The 17,591-nt window shown below is 42.4% G+C and overlaps 1 protein-coding gene and 1 non-coding gene across 3 annotated transcripts in view; one reads left to right on the forward strand and one right to left on the reverse strand.

Moving 5' to 3' along the window:
- Positions 1–17,591, forward strand: part of MATN2 (matrilin 2) — a 118,911-nt gene that overhangs the window by 63,697 nt on the left and 37,623 nt on the right. For both annotated transcript variants that reach the window (XM_031691185.2, XM_072949494.1), the window contains exons 5-6: positions 3,593–3,715; positions 14,622–14,744. In XM_031691185.2, coding sequence (XP_031547045.2) covers positions 3,593–3,715; positions 14,622–14,744 — 246 coding nt within the window. The remainder of the gene's footprint in view (positions 1–3,592; positions 3,716–14,621; positions 14,745–17,591) is intronic.
- On the reverse strand, positions 11,604–11,676 carry TRNAG-ACC (transfer RNA glycine (anticodon ACC)). The gene has a single exon. It is a non-coding gene; the product is annotated as a tRNA-Gly (tRNA).

Genomic DNA, 17,591 nt, shown 5'->3' on the forward strand with positions numbered 1-17,591 from the left:
GATGTCTTGGGGAAAAAAAAGGTTACTGCATCAAGGTCCTGGTTCATTGCTTTTAAAATGCTACTTTCAAAGGAGTTCTTTTGTAACTTGCTGATGTTTTTTTATAATAAAAGCTCTTGTTAGAAAATTCAAAAACATCATTATAAATAAGAGGAAAAAATTACTTATACTCCCACCACTCCTTCGTAACCACTGTTAGGCAGGGTTCCTGCTGGACACAGAGAGGAGGCAGAGCAGCAGCGGAGGCTAAGACGGGGGACCCAGGTGGAGAAGCTCCCGCTCCTCACCTGCAGAGATGAGCTTGGAATCTGGCGGGGGAGGGGGATAGTTCATTCCAGTGTACTGCGGTGTCATTTTCTAGCCAGAGTACCCTGACATGCACTGATAGCCAATGGATGTAGCCAAAAGCTCCGAAGAACATTTGGAGGTCCTCATGTCAAGAGGTTAATATTCCCATCAGTGTGCAAGCAAACCAAAGCTACTTTGGCATGGAACTCAGAAAGCTATTACTGTTCCCAAACAAAGCCATGATGTTCACTTATCTGTGCTGGAAATTCTTTAAATTTCCCAGAGCTAAAAATAAAAAACCTGTGATGCAACCAGCATTATCCTTCCAAAGCACAGCTCAGGTGACATGGCCCAGCGCCCTTTTTAAGGCTTTTACCTGGAGTGGTCCCCACTGCCTGCGGAAGGGAGCGCAGACCACACAGCCTGCTTTCAGGCCCTCTGCCATCTGGTGTCAGTTGTCCTTCTGATGCTCCCTCTGGCTATTTGCCTTGGAATTCCCGGAGTGGGATTCAGCTCCCACGCCTGTCCTGCTTTCCTCCATTTCTGCACATTTACCGTCACTCCTCCCCCAGCCCAGGGGCCACTTCCCTTCCTCTGTTCTCCCGCTGGATCCAGCCTGGGCTGGCAGTGACCCATCCCCGTCCTGAACTTCCATTGTATTGGCAGCACCTCTCTTAGGGGTTTCTATCGTGTTCTGTTTTGTATTTTCGTTATTTAGGTGCATCTGATGGCCGCTCTGACCTCTCCAGTCCTCAGATGGGGCTAGTTTGCTCCACTTGAGGGAGCACCTTTGCTCTCACTGTTCTTTCCATCAGAAACACTCTTGTATATATTTAAAGTTATACTTGACATCTGATGTTATTCTAGTTTGAGGTGTACAACACAGTAATCCAATATTTTTATACATTATGAAATAATCACCATGGTAAGTCCAGTTACCATCTGTTACCACACAGAGTTATTACAGTATTATTGACTGTTTTCCCTATGTGTGCAGTACATCCCTGGGACTTACTTATTTTATAGCTGGAGTTTTGTACCTCCTGATCCCCTTCTATTTCATCCATACCCACCCCATCCTCTCTGGCAACCGCTTTCCGTATCTATGAGTCTGTTTCTGCTTTGTTATGTTTATTCATTTTTTTTTAAGATTCCACATGTAAGTGAGAACATATGGTATTTGTCTTTCTCTGTCTGACTTATTTCACTTAGCATAACACCCTCAGGGTCCATCCATGTCACAAAAGGCAAAAGCTCACTTTTTATGGCTAAGTAATATTCCACTGATTATATGTAGCATATCTTCTTTATCCAGTCATCTGTCGATAGACACTTAGGTTGCTTCCATATTTTGGCTATTGTAAATAATGCTACAGTGAACATAGGGGTGCAGATATCTTTTTGAATTAGTGTTTTTGTTTTCTTTGGATAAATTCCACTTCTGGGTTTTTATCAGAAACACTCTCCCTAGAACATCACATTACTAACCTCTAGAATACAAGCTGCATGATGGCAGGAGCCCCTTTATCTGTTTGGGTCAGCACTGCATCCCCAGTGCCTGGGACAAAGTAGGTGCTTCATTGATTGAATAAATGAAGAGTAACCTATGATTCAGATTTTTCTTAGATCTCTGTATTAGGCTTGTAACTAACAGTAAATTTTGTCATTCTTTAATTATTCACTATAATTTTTGCATGAACTGAAGTTTTTTTTCTGGTTATTGCTAATTTTCTTATGTCTAGATTCATGAGAAAGCTAAATTCCAATTTTCCAATTGGAAATCCAATATAGAAATACCCTGGTAAGAGAGAAATTTTCATCTATAATTTTTCATCTACTTTGTTGATTTGGGAGTGAAAATAATTCTTTTAGCATTTTAAAACCAGAATCCTTATTTGTGAAATCTTATTTTAATCTTATGATGTGGCTTTTTTTTAATGTAATGCATCTAATAGAATTGATGAATACATCAGCTTTTATCTTTTTATCAATTTGGTATTTTATATTTATCTAAAAGCATAATAAACTATAAAACCCAAAGACCTAAGAGATTACATTAAAGTGTAGCCATTTGATTCAGGGATTAATCAAGCTTTCTAATAAATTGAGTTTTTACCACAGCTGTCATAGTGATAACTTTTAACTAGAGGGGAAAAAAAATTTAATATATTCAGTCCCTTTAATGCTCTCTGATTTTCTCCAGCTTTAATGGTAATGTAACCGGAAGAGCTAGTCATAAAACCAAGCCATTCTCTTTGCTAAAAAATCATCTTGTTTCTTCAAAGAAGAGACTGAGTTGATGATGGACTGAAAATGCCTTTAACCTTTTTGTCTTCTGATACATTCTTAGTTCCACGGGAGTAAATGCACTCCTGTGAATGTAGTCTTACGTTGTGTTTGAATAAATAATCAGGGCTCTGCATTTTGTGGACACCTTATAAATATCTGAGCAAAATAGGACTGTTAATAGCCATACATTCATTTGTCCTTACTAATCTTTGTTACTTCCCCCTACCCACCTTTGGCTTCCCATTTTCCTCATTTATTTCTGGGATGAATAAATAGAGCAAAAAGAGGATTTTCAAAGGTCCTCCTGATAGAGAAATGGAATGAGGAAAAATTGTGTCCAAAGAGATGGATGCAGACTCGGGAGTTTGGGGCTCTTCTCAACATGCCGCGTTTCTGGTGGAGCAGCCGGTCTTTTCACTGTGCTCTCTCATCTTCCCTATCTGCAAAGTGTCAGCGACAGCACCGCGTTATCTCGGTGTAAATCGGAGAGGCTCTGATTACAGAGTCTTTTAGTTCTCAGAGAGCAGGAATGGTAATTGATGCAGACCAGCCCACATGCCTGCTCCTGATAACTTCCAGTCCTCAAGAACCATCCAGATGTTTTCGGAACACTTTCATTGACATGGGGTTAATTCAAATTGATGTTTATTTAAAATTATTTAGTGCATTTAATGGAGATGAATAATTCCAGCTTTGAAAAATATGGGGTTTTATTTTATTGAAGTATAGTCAATTTACAATGTGTTAATTTCTGGCGTACAGCATACTGATGTGTTTGAAAAGCATGTTCTTATTTATTCATAGAAACTCAGTCCCATGTTAACAGTGTGACCTCAGGGTGGGGGACTGCAGGTATGGGGATTATAAGCGGCTTTTGTTTTTTTCACTATGCTCCTATAACTCTTTCAATGTTTTTAAGTTATTTTAACAAGTGCTATAGAGTTGCTTTTTGATGGCCCTGTGTTGAGGGTCACCTCCTTCAGAGCCATATTCTAACAGTCTGGCTTTGCCCCAGTCCAGGATCTGTGTGCGGTGGAGGACCACGGCTGTGAGCAGCTCTGCGTGAACCTGCTGGGCTCCTTTGCCTGCCAGTGCTACAGCGGCTACAGCCTGGCCGAGGACGGGAAGAGGTGTGTGGGTGAGTATTCCGTCCAGCCTTGCTTGTTGAGGAAGCACATGTTAAGCTAGTAAGGAAGGAGAGGGTGGCCCCCAAGTATCCAATTGCCCTCCTTTGAGTTTCAGCAGAGTGCTTGAAGTTCCCTGGTCTAGCTGTCAGTCAAAATTTGAACTTGAAAGACTTCATTTATGACTGAGGTTAGCATTTTCTCATTCTGGGTCCTCAGCAAAAGGCTGATTATAATATGATAATCTACGTAAAGATAATTATCCAATACTGATTCTCTTAGAAAGGACTGGGCAGATTTCCCTTCAGTTTGGAGGGTATGTTTGCGATGGCCTGACGTCAGCATAGCCCGTGTGTTGTACATGAAGTTCATCCACTGGTGGGCGAGGCTGCTGAGACACAGGCAGCCTTCCTAAGGACGGATCTGCAGCTCAGTGGCAGGTTCCCGTGACCATCACCAGGTATACGAGCCCAGCTGTGGGTAGTAAGACACCATAGTCAGAGAAAACAAACAGCAGCCTCAAACGCTGGCCCCAGGTCAGAAGTCTCAGGCAGTGCTTGGAACTGAGGGTACCGACTTGCAGTCAGCTGAGTGACTTCCCCCTTAGGTGACTCCACATTGCATTGGACCAGTGAGAGGGAGTGGGGTGGCATCTCATTTCTTCAGTAATGGATAATGGTTCTCCTCAGCACCTGAAGGGCAGGCCAGCAAATCCCCAGTATGCATGTGGTACCTCTCAGTTTGTCTACAAAGCTCTTTAAACTTGCATAACCTTAGAGGGAGGGTAATAGCTCAGTGGTAGAGCATATGCTTAGCATGCATTAGGTCCTGGGTTCTAATCCCCAGTACCACCATTTAAAAAAAAGCAAAAAACTTGCACAACCTCACTCATCTTTCCACCAGCAAACAGTGTCTGGCAAATAGTAGGTGTTCAATAACCTGAGCTGGATACTTATGAGGCAGAAAATTTGGAAGGAAAAGGACTTGACTGACATAGGACCTGGAACCTACATTTTCTTTTTTTTCAGGGGACCTGTTAGGCCTTGCTTCCCACAAACAGTGAATAATTAATTTTTGCACGTAGAACTTACATTCTGATTCTAAGCTAAGGATGTGGAAGGAAAAAGCGGTAAAATAAGGGTAGTTGGTGGCCTGTCCTTTGCAGGTGTTGATGAGGATAAAATGGGTTGGTTGGTTTGTTTTGAAACACTGATGGAGATGAAAACCACCCTCATCAGTAGTCCACAAATAGAGCTGGTCTCCTAATCCTTAGAGCTGGTTTTTTCCCCTTATTCTGTTGAGGTTGATTCAGTGATAGGTGGCAGGGCACCGCATCAACTAACACTGGCAAAAAAAGAAGCTGGAAATACCAGCTTTTTTTTTTTTGCTTCATTAATTTTTATGATGCAAGTAATCTATTTTCATTGAGGAATATAAACAGATGAGAAAATCACTACTAATAGCTTGTTGTATTTTCTGCTAGACCTTTCCCCATATAAGTATCTACTTTAGAACATTTTGTTCATGTTTAACAAAATGATGTGGCACTCTGTTTTGTTTTGCATGTATATTTTTCCCTTACCAATTGTTAAATGGGTAGAAACTTTGGGTGCCGTTGGGTCAGAAGGAAATCAGGCCATTGGAAGTAAGAGGCCAGTGGATGAGCCTCAGGAACCAGGATGAACGTGCCTTGTTAATTAGAGTGAGGGAAGGAACAAGGAGGGCCCGGTGCTTGTGTGAGTGACAGGGAGGAGATGGGGCCATGGCTGGGGCAGGAGGCCTGCCTTGGCCCTTGGGAAACTGGAGGGCAGTGAGGAGCCCAGTTCTCTGGGTGTTGCCAAATAATTGCCTAATGGTCATATGTAATAGAAATCCTTTGAGTCTCAGGGTTTTGCTGTAACTTCTGGGGTCTGACATTTACTGAAGAGCAACAAGCATGAGAGTAGATGCCGCGGTTGCCAGGGAGCTGTTGTGGGCTGTGTTTGTTAGAGACGGGCATTTCTCCGGCTGCTGCTGTCAGCGTCTGGTCGAATGTCTGTCTTTCCTTGGAGACGGGTCCAAGCAGAAGAATGGGAGAATGGGAGAGACTGTGTGTGACCCCAGCCTCATCCATTGGATGTTCTTATTCTCACCCTCTTCAACCAAGTGCCTGACCTCTTAAAGGCTGGGAGTGAGACGGTGAAGTGGTGGTGGACCTTGTTGCCAGTTGCCTTGGTTAGGGAGACTGAATACATTTTCAGGTCACTTGCTGCTTGATGGGGCTGTGCTGAGTGCAAAGCAAATGATGGCGATCATAGATGCTGCAGAAGGTCAGAGAAGTGGGACATCCTCATGACTAGGATGGGGAAGAACGGGGTGAGGAAGGAAGGGTAGCAACTGGATGGGTGTCCAAGGCAAGGGGAGACGTGCAGGATGGTGACGATGGAGAGGTAGCAATGATCTCAAAGTCTGAGGGCTAAGACCAGGCTTGGAGGGCCAGGTGGAGAGCTGGTAAGTCAGAGAGAGACTGTCACAGTGAGAACGCCAAGTTGAAAGCTAAACCAGCAGCCCGGTCTGAAGATATCCATCAGAAGGGACTTGTCAAAGATGATGACACCAGGTATCAGACTTAGAACAGGAGATTTTGAGGAGAAACAAAGGCTCGTAGGGACTCTGAAAGCATTCCATTAGCCCCTGGTCTGGGCGGGCAGGGAAAAAAGTTCATGAGCCGAAAACCAAACAAACAAACAAAAAAGCAGAGAGAAGCTTATAAAACTAAATATAGATCTCAGCATTAACAGCTGAACAAAGAAAGGAATTAAAACATTTTAATTAAAAAATCATGAGTGGATGATAATGTGTGTAGAAATGGAATGAATGAATATGGGGACCATAATCCCAGTTAATCCAGGAGGATCCTAGTTTATAGCTGTTGGCTCAGTTCTCAATAGCACTCTCACTTTCAGGGAGGTTCTGGTTTGGACGATAAATTCTGGAATCACCCTAGTTAAGGCCAGTCTGACAAACAGTTGAGGAGATCAGCTCTGTTAAAGCAGAGAATTCCTGCAGGTGTGAAGTAGGAGATGAAGTTGAAGATATTAGGTGGAACCATCGTGATCAGAGCTTTGAAAACAGGCTAAAGAGTATGGACTTTATCTCTGACAAAGAGACACTAAAGGGTTTCTAATTGGGACTGATAAATGCAAAACCTCATTTTAGGAAAGTTAATCTTGTGGTGAAGGATGGGTTCCAGGAGGAAGATGGGGAGGGATGGAAAGATCAGTTAGGAGATTATAAACATCCTCTGGTGACAGGTGACAGGAGCCAGGATTTGAGTAGGACTGTAGAAATGGAGAGAGAAAGAGTGAGGGATGAAAGAAATGCTATAAATCGAGAGGAGAAGGAAAACCACAACTGACGCCTGGGTTTGAGCTTCCGTGACTCTGAGAGTGAAAGCAACAGTGATGAAATTCCAGAGCAGCGGGAACAGATTTTTTAAAAAGATAATGAGTAGCTTTAGACCAGGTGGGTTGGAAGTGGGGATGAGGCACCAAGAAGGACACGTGGAGAGGGAGCAGAAAGCAGTACTAACGCCACGAGGAGGGTGTGGCACCAGTGATGCAGGCAGGAGGCAGCACAGTCCATTTCCTTCTGAATTTTAATTTCCATTTCAAGTGTTCATTTGTGTGTTGGTTTTGAAAGCATCTGGACCTTCAGTACAGTAAGACCTGGGCTCAAATCCCAGTTCTGCTACTTGCTAATCATGGGTCATTTTATTTCTGAGCCTTGGTTTTCTCATCTATGATGTAGAGTAATAATACATACATCATGGAGTTTGTAGAATTAAATAAGATAATGAGTAGTGTTCCTAAGACACATTAGGCAATTGTTACTATTATTATTATTATTATTATTATTATTATTATTATTATTATTATTATTACAACACATTATTATCATCATTTCCTGGGTTCCATGAAGTGTGGAGCTGGGGAAAGTGAAGGCCTGAGCTGTAGGAACATGCAGGGAGCAGGAGGGAGACAGACGGGCAGGAAGCGTGTCTGCGAAGGAGCAGCCTAAGATGGGGGTGGAGGAGTTGGGGAGAGGTGGTCGAGAGAATCAGAAGCTATGAAATATGATGGGAAGGAGAATTTCTAGGCCAGGTCAGTATTAGTGTCATGCCCCAGCGAGGCCAGATGGAACAGAACTTAAGAGAAGGAGCCATCGAGTTGAGTCATGGATTCATCTCAGCCAACATTTCCAGACTCCCTGCCAGGCACCCTCTGGGCATTAGGGACACAGACATGACCAGGAGGCCATTGATAATGATCAAGACGGAGGGGGTAAAGGGTAGATTTAAAGGGGCTAGGGGGTCAGAAAGTGGGGACAGCAAGTCTAAGCTCTTTACTAAAAGAAGTTTGGTAGAAATTTATGACCAGCTACTGATGAATGGATGCACTGGGAATACTTTGACTCATCCCCGAATTATGACTGTGACCTGCATGAAAATTCAGTTCCTAGCCAGATTCAGGACTTTTTAGACAACATTTCCACACTTCTGAGTTAGTGGAATGTTAGAGTCCCATTTCCCCAACTGCTCATTTCACTCTAGATACTGAATTTATTTCAGCATCCAGGTGGTCAAGGGTGGATTACTGACTAAGATCCTCACTTTGCTTTAGTTGAGTCCTGGTATTTATAATCCATCAGCTTCCACTAAAGCTGTGTTAATGTCCATCCCAAACTATACATTTTCAAAGACCATTTACGTCTGTCCTTGAGGGTGAATTTTCTGCTGTACTTGCTCACCTGATGTTCACTGACTGCCTTGTCTTTTGGGGTAACTTTGGTCCTCTTTGCATCTTATCCACCCAAGCAGATTGTAAACCCTTAGGGGCAGAAGCCAATTCCTGTACTTTTCATCTTTCACAGGGTAGACTTGCAAAATGTTTTTCTTCAATCATTGACTGAGGTGGAGTGATCACAATCTCAAGCATTCATTTCCTTGATTGGTTTTTAAATTACAAAATCAGTTTTTTGCTTATTTAAAAAAAAATCAGAGGACCGATGTATGTAAAATCAAAACCTGGAAGACATTCCTCCTCAATTTCAATTCCTGGAGATAATCACCACTAAGGCTTGGCTTCTCTTTCCTGCCTTTCTTCCAAGATGTCTTACCATCTCAAGATGCTGTTTGATTGTCATTACCATCCAGGGTTTAGCACAATGCCTGACGCATAGTAATTGCCCAGTAAATGATTATGGAACAACTGAATGGCATTAAGGTATCTCTTTACTCCCCAAATCAACCTTATCTGATTAGGGAGGCAGTGTGATAAAAATATAATCTACATTTATGGAATGTTACTAAGTCCTAGGACCTGTTTGAAATATTTAATTTTATTTTTTTAGTGGAGGTCCTGGGGATTGAACCCAGGACCTCGTGCATGCTAAGCATGTGCTCTACGACTGATCTATATCCCTCCCGCCATTTGAAATATTTTACATATAATTGCAACAACCCTTTGAGGTAGGTACTGTTCTTATCCACATTTTATAGGTCTCTTGACCTCTCTGTTTCAGTGGCTTCATCTGTAAATTGAGGATAACAATAATACCTACCTCTAAGGGTTGTTGTGAGGGTGAGGTGAGCTAATGTATGTGAAACACTTGGAAAAGTACTATACATGGACAATTGATAAATACTAGTTGAATCTGAATTTCTCTATCCTTTGTGAATTTTTGTCTTCTTACGAATGTTTGCATTTAATAATACATCAAACATATGGTACATTTAAAAAATCATATTGAGGTCCATACCCAGAATGATGGTGGCACATAGCATGGGGATTTAGCCTGGTGTTACTGCTGCTTTCAAAGCTTTCTTCCTATATTCTCCCATATTAAGTACCCTCCGTGAGGAGGGAATGGATGATATTTAAGCTGGCAACAAGGGATGGGAGGATCAGTTTTTATATGGAAAGGTCAGATTTTTAATTGGTCAGCTTATTCCTCACGACTGAAGCATAACCTCCCCCATCCCCCGATATAAGAATTTCTCCCTGTATTAGTTTGCCAGAGCTGCCATAACGAAATATCACAGTGAGTGGTCTAAGCAATAGAAATTTATTTTCTCGCAGTTCCGGAGGCTGGAAGTCCAAGGTCAGGGTGTCAGCAGGGTTGGTTTCTTCTGAGTCTTCTGTCCTTGGCTTGCTGCCTCTGCATATGGTCTTTGTTCTGTTCTCGTGCATCCGTGGTGCCTCTTTGTGTATCCAGATTTCCACTTCTTATAAGGACACCAGTCACATTGGATTAGGATCCACCCTAACGACCTCATTTTAACTTAATCACCTCTTTAAAGGTCCTGTCTTCAAATGCAGTCACATTCTGACCTGTTAGGAACTAGGACTTCAACAATTGAGTTTAGGGTCAGGGAGACACAATTCAGCCCAGAGCATTTCCCTGTGTTATTAAAATATGTATAACTGAGTCGCTTTGCTGTACACCCGAAACTAACACTGTGAATTAACTACACTTCAATAAAAAAATAAAACAAAATAAACCTGTAGGAAACTCTCTGAGTTTTAAAATCCTGCATAAAGAAACCCCACCGTGCCCTGGGTACGAGAGGCTTTGTGAGTCTGACTCTGTGTGTATCTTACATATACTCAGCAAGTAAATTGATTCTACCATTTCTCTAAATGAAAAGTTTGGTTTTTCTTACTCTGTCATCAACAAACATTAAAACCCAAATGCTTCTCTTTAAAATATCCGGTTTCTACCAAGGAGCTTCTCTTGTGGACTGATCCCTGCTGAGGAAACCTAGGAATGTGACCAAATTGTCAATGACACTTTATTATTAAATGTGTTTTATTATTATTTATTTATATTTATTATTACTTATATTATTATTTTATTATTTAATTTATTATTATTAAATTTATTCAGTCTTAAGCTTTATTACCTTGCACCAAATATAGTTTATCTGTGGAGACAGCTAAGCAATTTCTCACGTTTTAGGCTGAACACAGCGAGATTGGCTTCAGATTCTGACATCTTAGCACTTTGTGATCTGGAGAGCTGAAGAGCTACTGCCAGGGAATTACTCTTTCTGTTTGTAGGATGTAGAATTTCAGGCATAACGACCAAGAAAGATGAAGTAGTTTAGGACTTGGAACAACAGAGGCATCTCCGAGGTACACGCAAAAGTCCCCGCTGTACACCTGCCCCCTAAACTTGGCCTCTCTTTTTGCAAGTACAGTTCTGCAACCAAGGAAGTTAGGCGAAGAACTCAAAACTTGCCGCAAAGGAGGTCAGAGATGGACTGGAACTCTCTCACCCTTAGAAAGCTTTTAGGTTCACGTGCCCGGAACTGGGATTGTCTAGCATGTGACGATGTACTGATGGCCTCACTGCTGTCCCCAGCTCCCTGGCAGTGAGCCAGTGGCCGGCCCTCAAATCAAAATGGGATTTGACACCTTTGGGTTTTATGGGCCTCAGTCTTGGAACCCAGGAATGCTGGAATCCTGCCTTGCCATTCTCTTCTCTCCCCTTCTGTTCCTCAGAGAGCTGTGCACACAAAAAACAAACCCAGCGTGAGAATCAAAGTCCAGGAGAAGCTTCTTATTCTGTAAGATTGGCTGATTGAGGGAAAATGTCGTTCAAAGAGTAGAATCATAAAAAAAAAAGCATCTCCAAACCTACCTTAAGCATTTTAATTTTCTTTGAAACACATAAAGGTACTTTTAATAAAAATTACCTTTAATTACAGTTTCAGAAATTACTAATTTTAAGTTCATTTAAAATATATATGATTTTTAAAATAATTGGTGTCCACTTTTTTTTATGGAGTCATTTTTAAATTTTTATTTCTTTATTTTTTTTTGAGGGGTGGTAATTAGGTTTTTTTTTTAACTTATTTAATGGAGGTGCTGGGGATTGAACCCAGGACCTCCTGCATGGTAAGCACACACTCTACCACTGAGCTATACCCTCCCCAACCAAAAATATATGATTTTTAAAAATATTTCTTGCATAAATCATACCCATAATGTGTTATCTGTGGGTTTCAATTTTGATTTCTTTAAACTGGAGCAAGAATTTGAAGACTTCTATAAAGCAATCTAAGGGCAGAATCTATAAAGTTTGGTGAAACTGCCCCCAGTCCTTCCCATGTTTCATCTGTGCCTGTTTCTAGAGCAATTTTGCTTAACAGATTACCTTAAGCTTTCCAAAGCTTTCAATTTAGTTTTTATTTTAAAAAATTCAATTCATTTTAGTGCTTGCTTATATCGAGTTGGTTTTTATACTATTTAAATTAATTATAATAACATGTATAAATGGCATATAGAGGTCTGGAAACAAAAACAACTTTGACTCTTTTTAAGAGCAGTTTTCAAATTTTAACATGCATCAGAATCACCTGGAGAGCTTGTCAAAACACATCTTCCTGGGCCCTGTACACAGAGTTTCTGATTCAGTAGGTCTACGGTGGGGCCTGAGAATTTGCATTACTAATAAGCTCTCAAGGGATGATGGTTGCAGCTGGTTCACCAGCATACTTAGAGACCTGATGCTTTATAAGCTACAGTCAGTTAGTAGGAAAAGTACATGGGCACTCTAGAGCGCAAGTGTTGCATCAAGGCTGTTTATAAGTATACAACCCAGCCGACTCGAGAAGTGCACAGATGTTCTAAAGCACAGGTGTTCCAACTGCCTTGAGCATTTAGCATGTTCTGGGCAATAGGTCCCATATTTTCAGAAGGAATGAAAAGCAGTGATTGATCAGGAGTTGGTTAAGTGGAGGTCAGTTAAAAGAGCTTCTTCACTGCAACTTTATTAACACCTGATCCAACACTGGATGCCTTGTTCTAGAGCATTCTGGAAAAAAAGCGAAGTTGGAGTATATGGCTTAGACTTTAGTCTAAGCAAAGCTTCTAGTCTCTCCCCAGTCTAATATGAGGCCAGAGTGCTCAGGTGTCTCTCTGAGGGACAGAGATGGCTGGGCCCAGAGACTACACCCCATGGTGTATATAAGAGGAAGTTCAAGAAAGAGGTAGAGTCTGAGTTCCTTCCTTTTAGGTACAGCGACCTCCCTACTCATCTTTGGGGTGCCGTCAATGTCCTGGAACTTGGCAGTCAGATAGATTAGCAGCTCTTCTCTTTGGAAGGGATACTGACAAATGGGTGGCCTCATGTGGGACTGGCTGATTGACGGCAGATGCCCACGTTGGGGGTTGGAGATTTTCAAGATGGTAAATCAGGCCCAGCATGAGGAGGTGGGAGGTGGGGAGTGCCTCCTGCTAACACAGGCTAGTGTGGCCCACAGCATGGCCCACTCCTGTGACATGCAGACTGGGGCACGTGCCAGGGCTCGGTATCCTTGACCTCTGTGCCCTCAGTGTCCTCAGTTATTTGTTTAGTGATACATTGGTTCTTGAAAGATGAGCCATTCACTTTTAGAAGGATTTGGGGCTAGCGCAATATTTATGTTATGACTCAACTCCAGCAACTGGCTCATGTCCATGACATTCAGATCCTGAGACTGTGTGAATGCACTGTTCCCACCAAAGTGGCTTCTGTATTAAACCCACAAATTATCAGGCACTATTAGAACTCTTTAGGGAATGAATTTACAAAAAATGATACTTATAACAGAAATTTAATGAAGCCTGGCAGCAAAAGAATCAACACAACACACGTTATTACCCTTTACAAATCTTTAGCTTTTCTTTTTGTGTCTTTTGATTAATATCTTAATATGTCATTATCTTCTCAATGCATAGTTTTGCTTTAATTTGCAGGTCCCATTTCCTTGTTATTCTTTACAAATTTTTGATATTAAAATATCCTAAAACATTATATAGAGGGAAACATTTTTTTAAGAAAAAAAATCACCCATAATTCTACCGCCTTAATAACAGCACACATTCTTATTTCTAATTTTCAGGCATTGTCATATAACTCTCTTCTACCTGGATTTAATGACTGTACATATACAACTTTCAGATCTGCTTTTTTCACCATATTATATTTGTCTTTTTATTGACAATTATGTTAGAATTATAATGGTAACAAACTACCTAATGCCCAAAACTGAACTCCTAATCTTCCCCGACAAAACCCACTCTACCCGCATCTCCCCATCCCTGAGCCAGCCTTAATCCCTCTCTTTCCCTTGCCTCACCTCTGATCCAACAGGAATTCTATTGGCCCCACTTTCAACATAAACCTGCTGTATTTGTTTCCTCGGGCTGTATTGTTACTAAACCATTTATCCTTATTAAATAGTCACCTTATTTTCCAGACTTTTTTACTGTTTTATTTTATTTTACTTATTTTTTGATTAATGGAGATACCAGGGATTGAACCCGGGACCTCGAGTATGCTAAGCACGCATTCTGCCTCTGAGCTATACCCCCCTACCACCCTCCAGAATTTTTTGTCATTGTAAATAATACTGCTATAAATAGCTTATTCCAATAGTTAATTTCCTCCTTTTTTCAGTTACTGCTTTGGTCACATTTCCCGAGTGAACATTATCAAATGTCCTTCCAGAAGAATTTTTATCAGTTTATCAGGCCTCCCACTGTTAATAACTCTGTTTTCACGCTGTCTTGCCACCATTGGGTTTTATCTTGTCTTCACTTTTGTAGCTTAATAATTGTAAATGTGCCTTGTGGTTGTTTTGATTTGCATTTCTTTAACTTTTAAATAAAGTTGTTCCTGTGTTCTTCAGTATCTTCTGATACTAATTGTCTGATCCAGGCTCCTGCTTTTTGGGTGGAGGCGGGGAAGGCCCTAGATTCACGTTTATTTATCCATGCTCTTTTTGGGGCAACAGTATGAATCCTTACTTATATTTGTTACAAGTATGCTTCCATACTGCTATGCCCCTTACCTCTTTGTGTTCCTACTCATTCTGTGTTTTAATCTCCACAGCTGTGGACTACTGTGCCACAGAAGACCACGGATGCGAACATGAGTGTGTAAATGCCGATGGCTCCTACTTTTGCCGGTGCCCCAAAGGATTTGCTCTTAACTCAGATAAAAAGACATGCACAAGTAAGTTACACGCATACACAAAATTTTTTTTGCTGCTATTACAATAAGCACTGCAGCCATGGAAATCTCCCAGGTGTATACATCTTCCAAATACAGGACTATGTGCTAGGGTGGGAGTGGGAGTCTTATACCTTCTGCCCTATTCTTTCTTTGTCAGGCCTTTCTTAACTTGTCCTGAGACGTAGCCCACTCTATCTCCACGCCACCCTTCACAGCATCTGGCGAAGTATGTATCTTTACTTACAGACCACACGTGGGAGGGTTTCTCCAGCATCTGCTGAGCGCGCTGACAATCAGACCCTCTTACTTCATGCTGGCTCAGCCGGGCTGTGCCCACCAGTATTTACAGGGCTTAAGAAATACTTTCATTGAAGCTTTGTGGCTTGTGGGCTTCAGCTCTGACTCCACACAAGGACAGGAAAAATCGCTGAGCCGAAAGGAGTTGACTGGTTTCTCCTGGGTGGGGGAGGGCTATGTGCCGAGAACACCTCATTTTTGTTTTTGTTTTTTAATGTTTGGCCTGTTTAGCTCTGTTTGATTTTAACTGTACACGTACAAATCAGAATTAATTTGAGCTTTGCGCATCTAACTATGACAGCGTATAAATGGAGGGTGGTCATTAGTTTCGCAAAATGATTCTAAAAGCATTCTTTTAAATGTAAAGATGTGTCAGAACACTTAAGGGATTGCGTATGGATTATTACCATCCTATAGAGAGGTTCACTTGAGAAAAGCTTGTTTTTAAAGTATTAGGGCCCAGCATTTTCATTATTTTTTTTTACTTTATTACAGTGTTTTGTTTTGTTGGGGTGGGTAATTAGGTTTACGTATTTATTTATTTTAATGGATATACTGGGGATTGAACACAAGACCTCGTGCAGGCTAAGTATGCACTCTACCACTGAGTTATACCTTCCCCAAGGCCCAGCATTTTTAAAAAGTGAAGCTTAATAACGATTTAGAATAAATCACCTCTGAAACATACATCAGTGAGAAAATAGGACTTCATAAAAAGTTTGTATACTCCCAGACTTCCCAAATACAACTATTATATAAAGCAGGATATGCCTGTCCAGTTTTTAAAAAGTATTCCCCCCGCTGAACTCCTAAAACATAAACTTGCTCTTCAGTCCCTAAATATTAACAGTTTACAAACACCAGAGCTGGCGGCAGGGGTGGAGTAGGGAAGTGTAAGGGACACAGGAGGTCAGAACATACATTTCTGGAGCCCAAACCACATGCTGATAGCAGTGAATAAGGCCAGGTCCTTCCTGGAGAAGATCTTGGCTGAGTATTAATGGCAGGGCTGTCATTCATCAGGCAAAGAGGGGTGAGATGGAGGTAACCAGGAGGAGGGAAGATGTGCAGAGATATCAGCCAGACTCATCTCCTCGCCTGGCACAAGACTGTTGTATGGTTGTTCATTGCAAGAATAAGTGAATTTGTGAATGGACCGTTCTGTTCCTAGTCTCCCTTCCCTTCTGGATATTCTGAGTTATAAACCAGCAGGCTGGGCTGTGGCGGTGTTTGGGGAGTTGTGGTTGCTGGGCTGATGAGTCAGTTCTCCCCATCAAAGGGGAGGCATGTGCTGCTGGGCAGCCTCGGCCTCTGTTCAAATCCCTGCTCATCTGCTTTTTTGCTGGATGAGCTTGGGCAAGTTATTTATGCCTCAGTTTCCTCAGTTTTAACCGGGTAGATCATACTGCCTACTTCATAGTGTTGTCTTGAAGACTAAATAAGAGGATTCATAAAAACCATTTAACAAATCACCTGGTGCCAAGCAAATTCTTTTAAGGGATGACACTGGCTTCAAAGACTTTAAATGGGTATTTATTGAGCATATACCACGTGCCTGAGTTAAGTTTAATAGTGCACAAAAAATTCAAGACTTGGCCCCCACCTTCCACCAGAGGCTGGTGGGAACACGAGCCACACAGAGCAGCTCAGTCATCTGCAAGGTGTTACAGGACTGAAGGCTCACAGTGTGATATGTACGAGTGAAGGGAAGGAGGAGACCAGCTGGACCAGAAGAGGTGCGGCTGCTGCCGCCACCCTGGGATGAGGCCTGGAGGAACACGCATCTTCTAGCCAGGCTCCTTCCTGCCTCTGCAGAACTCCCTCCTTGGCTAGGGTTACCTGACTTCCACCCCCACCCCAGTTCTCAGAGCCTCACCGTCACCCCCATACTGTGCTCAGCCTGTCCCCTATCCCAGAATCTCATGGGATGTGGAGGATTACATGCCCCAGGATTGTGCAAACAAGGGGACCCTGGAAGGAGACCCTGGAAGCAGAGCAGGGGGATGGGGAGAGGAGTTCTGGCTGAAACTCAGAAGAGGGACTGGTCCAGCTGTGAGGTCTCACTGACTCGGCTCAGAGCCCCATAGTTCAGCTGTCTTCAGACCTGTTGGAGTCAAGACCCAGAAGCGGGTCACCCCATGCGTGGGCAGAGAAGAGTGTGGGGCATTCCAAAGGGTCTGGGCAAACAGCATCTGGGAGATGTGTCCTCCAGAAGAGCCCCCTTCCTACTGTGCTGGGGGCAGGGCAGGGAGCCAGACCTGGGGAGAAGCCTGGCAAGAGAAAGAAGACCCTCAGAGTACTTGGAAGGCTGGGAGAACAGAGGATAAGGCAGTCCAGCTGTGAGACCGGAGACACTTGGCAGTGCTCCAGAGCTGCGGAGGGACAGGAGTCCGAACTGAGAAGGAGGGAGCAGTTAAGACAGCAGAAACACGGGATGGAGGTAGAAGCTCAGAATGAAGGCAGGCATCCCTGTTGGTAATTAATGAGGCATCACATCAGCTTCCAGCCAAGTCAGAGCCTGGCTGCTGCTGTGAGGTTGAGAGATTAAAA

The sequence above is a fragment of the Vicugna pacos genome, chromosome 25, assembly GCF_048564905.1.
Source record: "Vicugna pacos chromosome 25, VicPac4, whole genome shotgun sequence".
Classification (NCBI taxonomy): Eukaryota; Metazoa; Chordata; class Mammalia; order Artiodactyla; family Camelidae; genus Vicugna; species Vicugna pacos.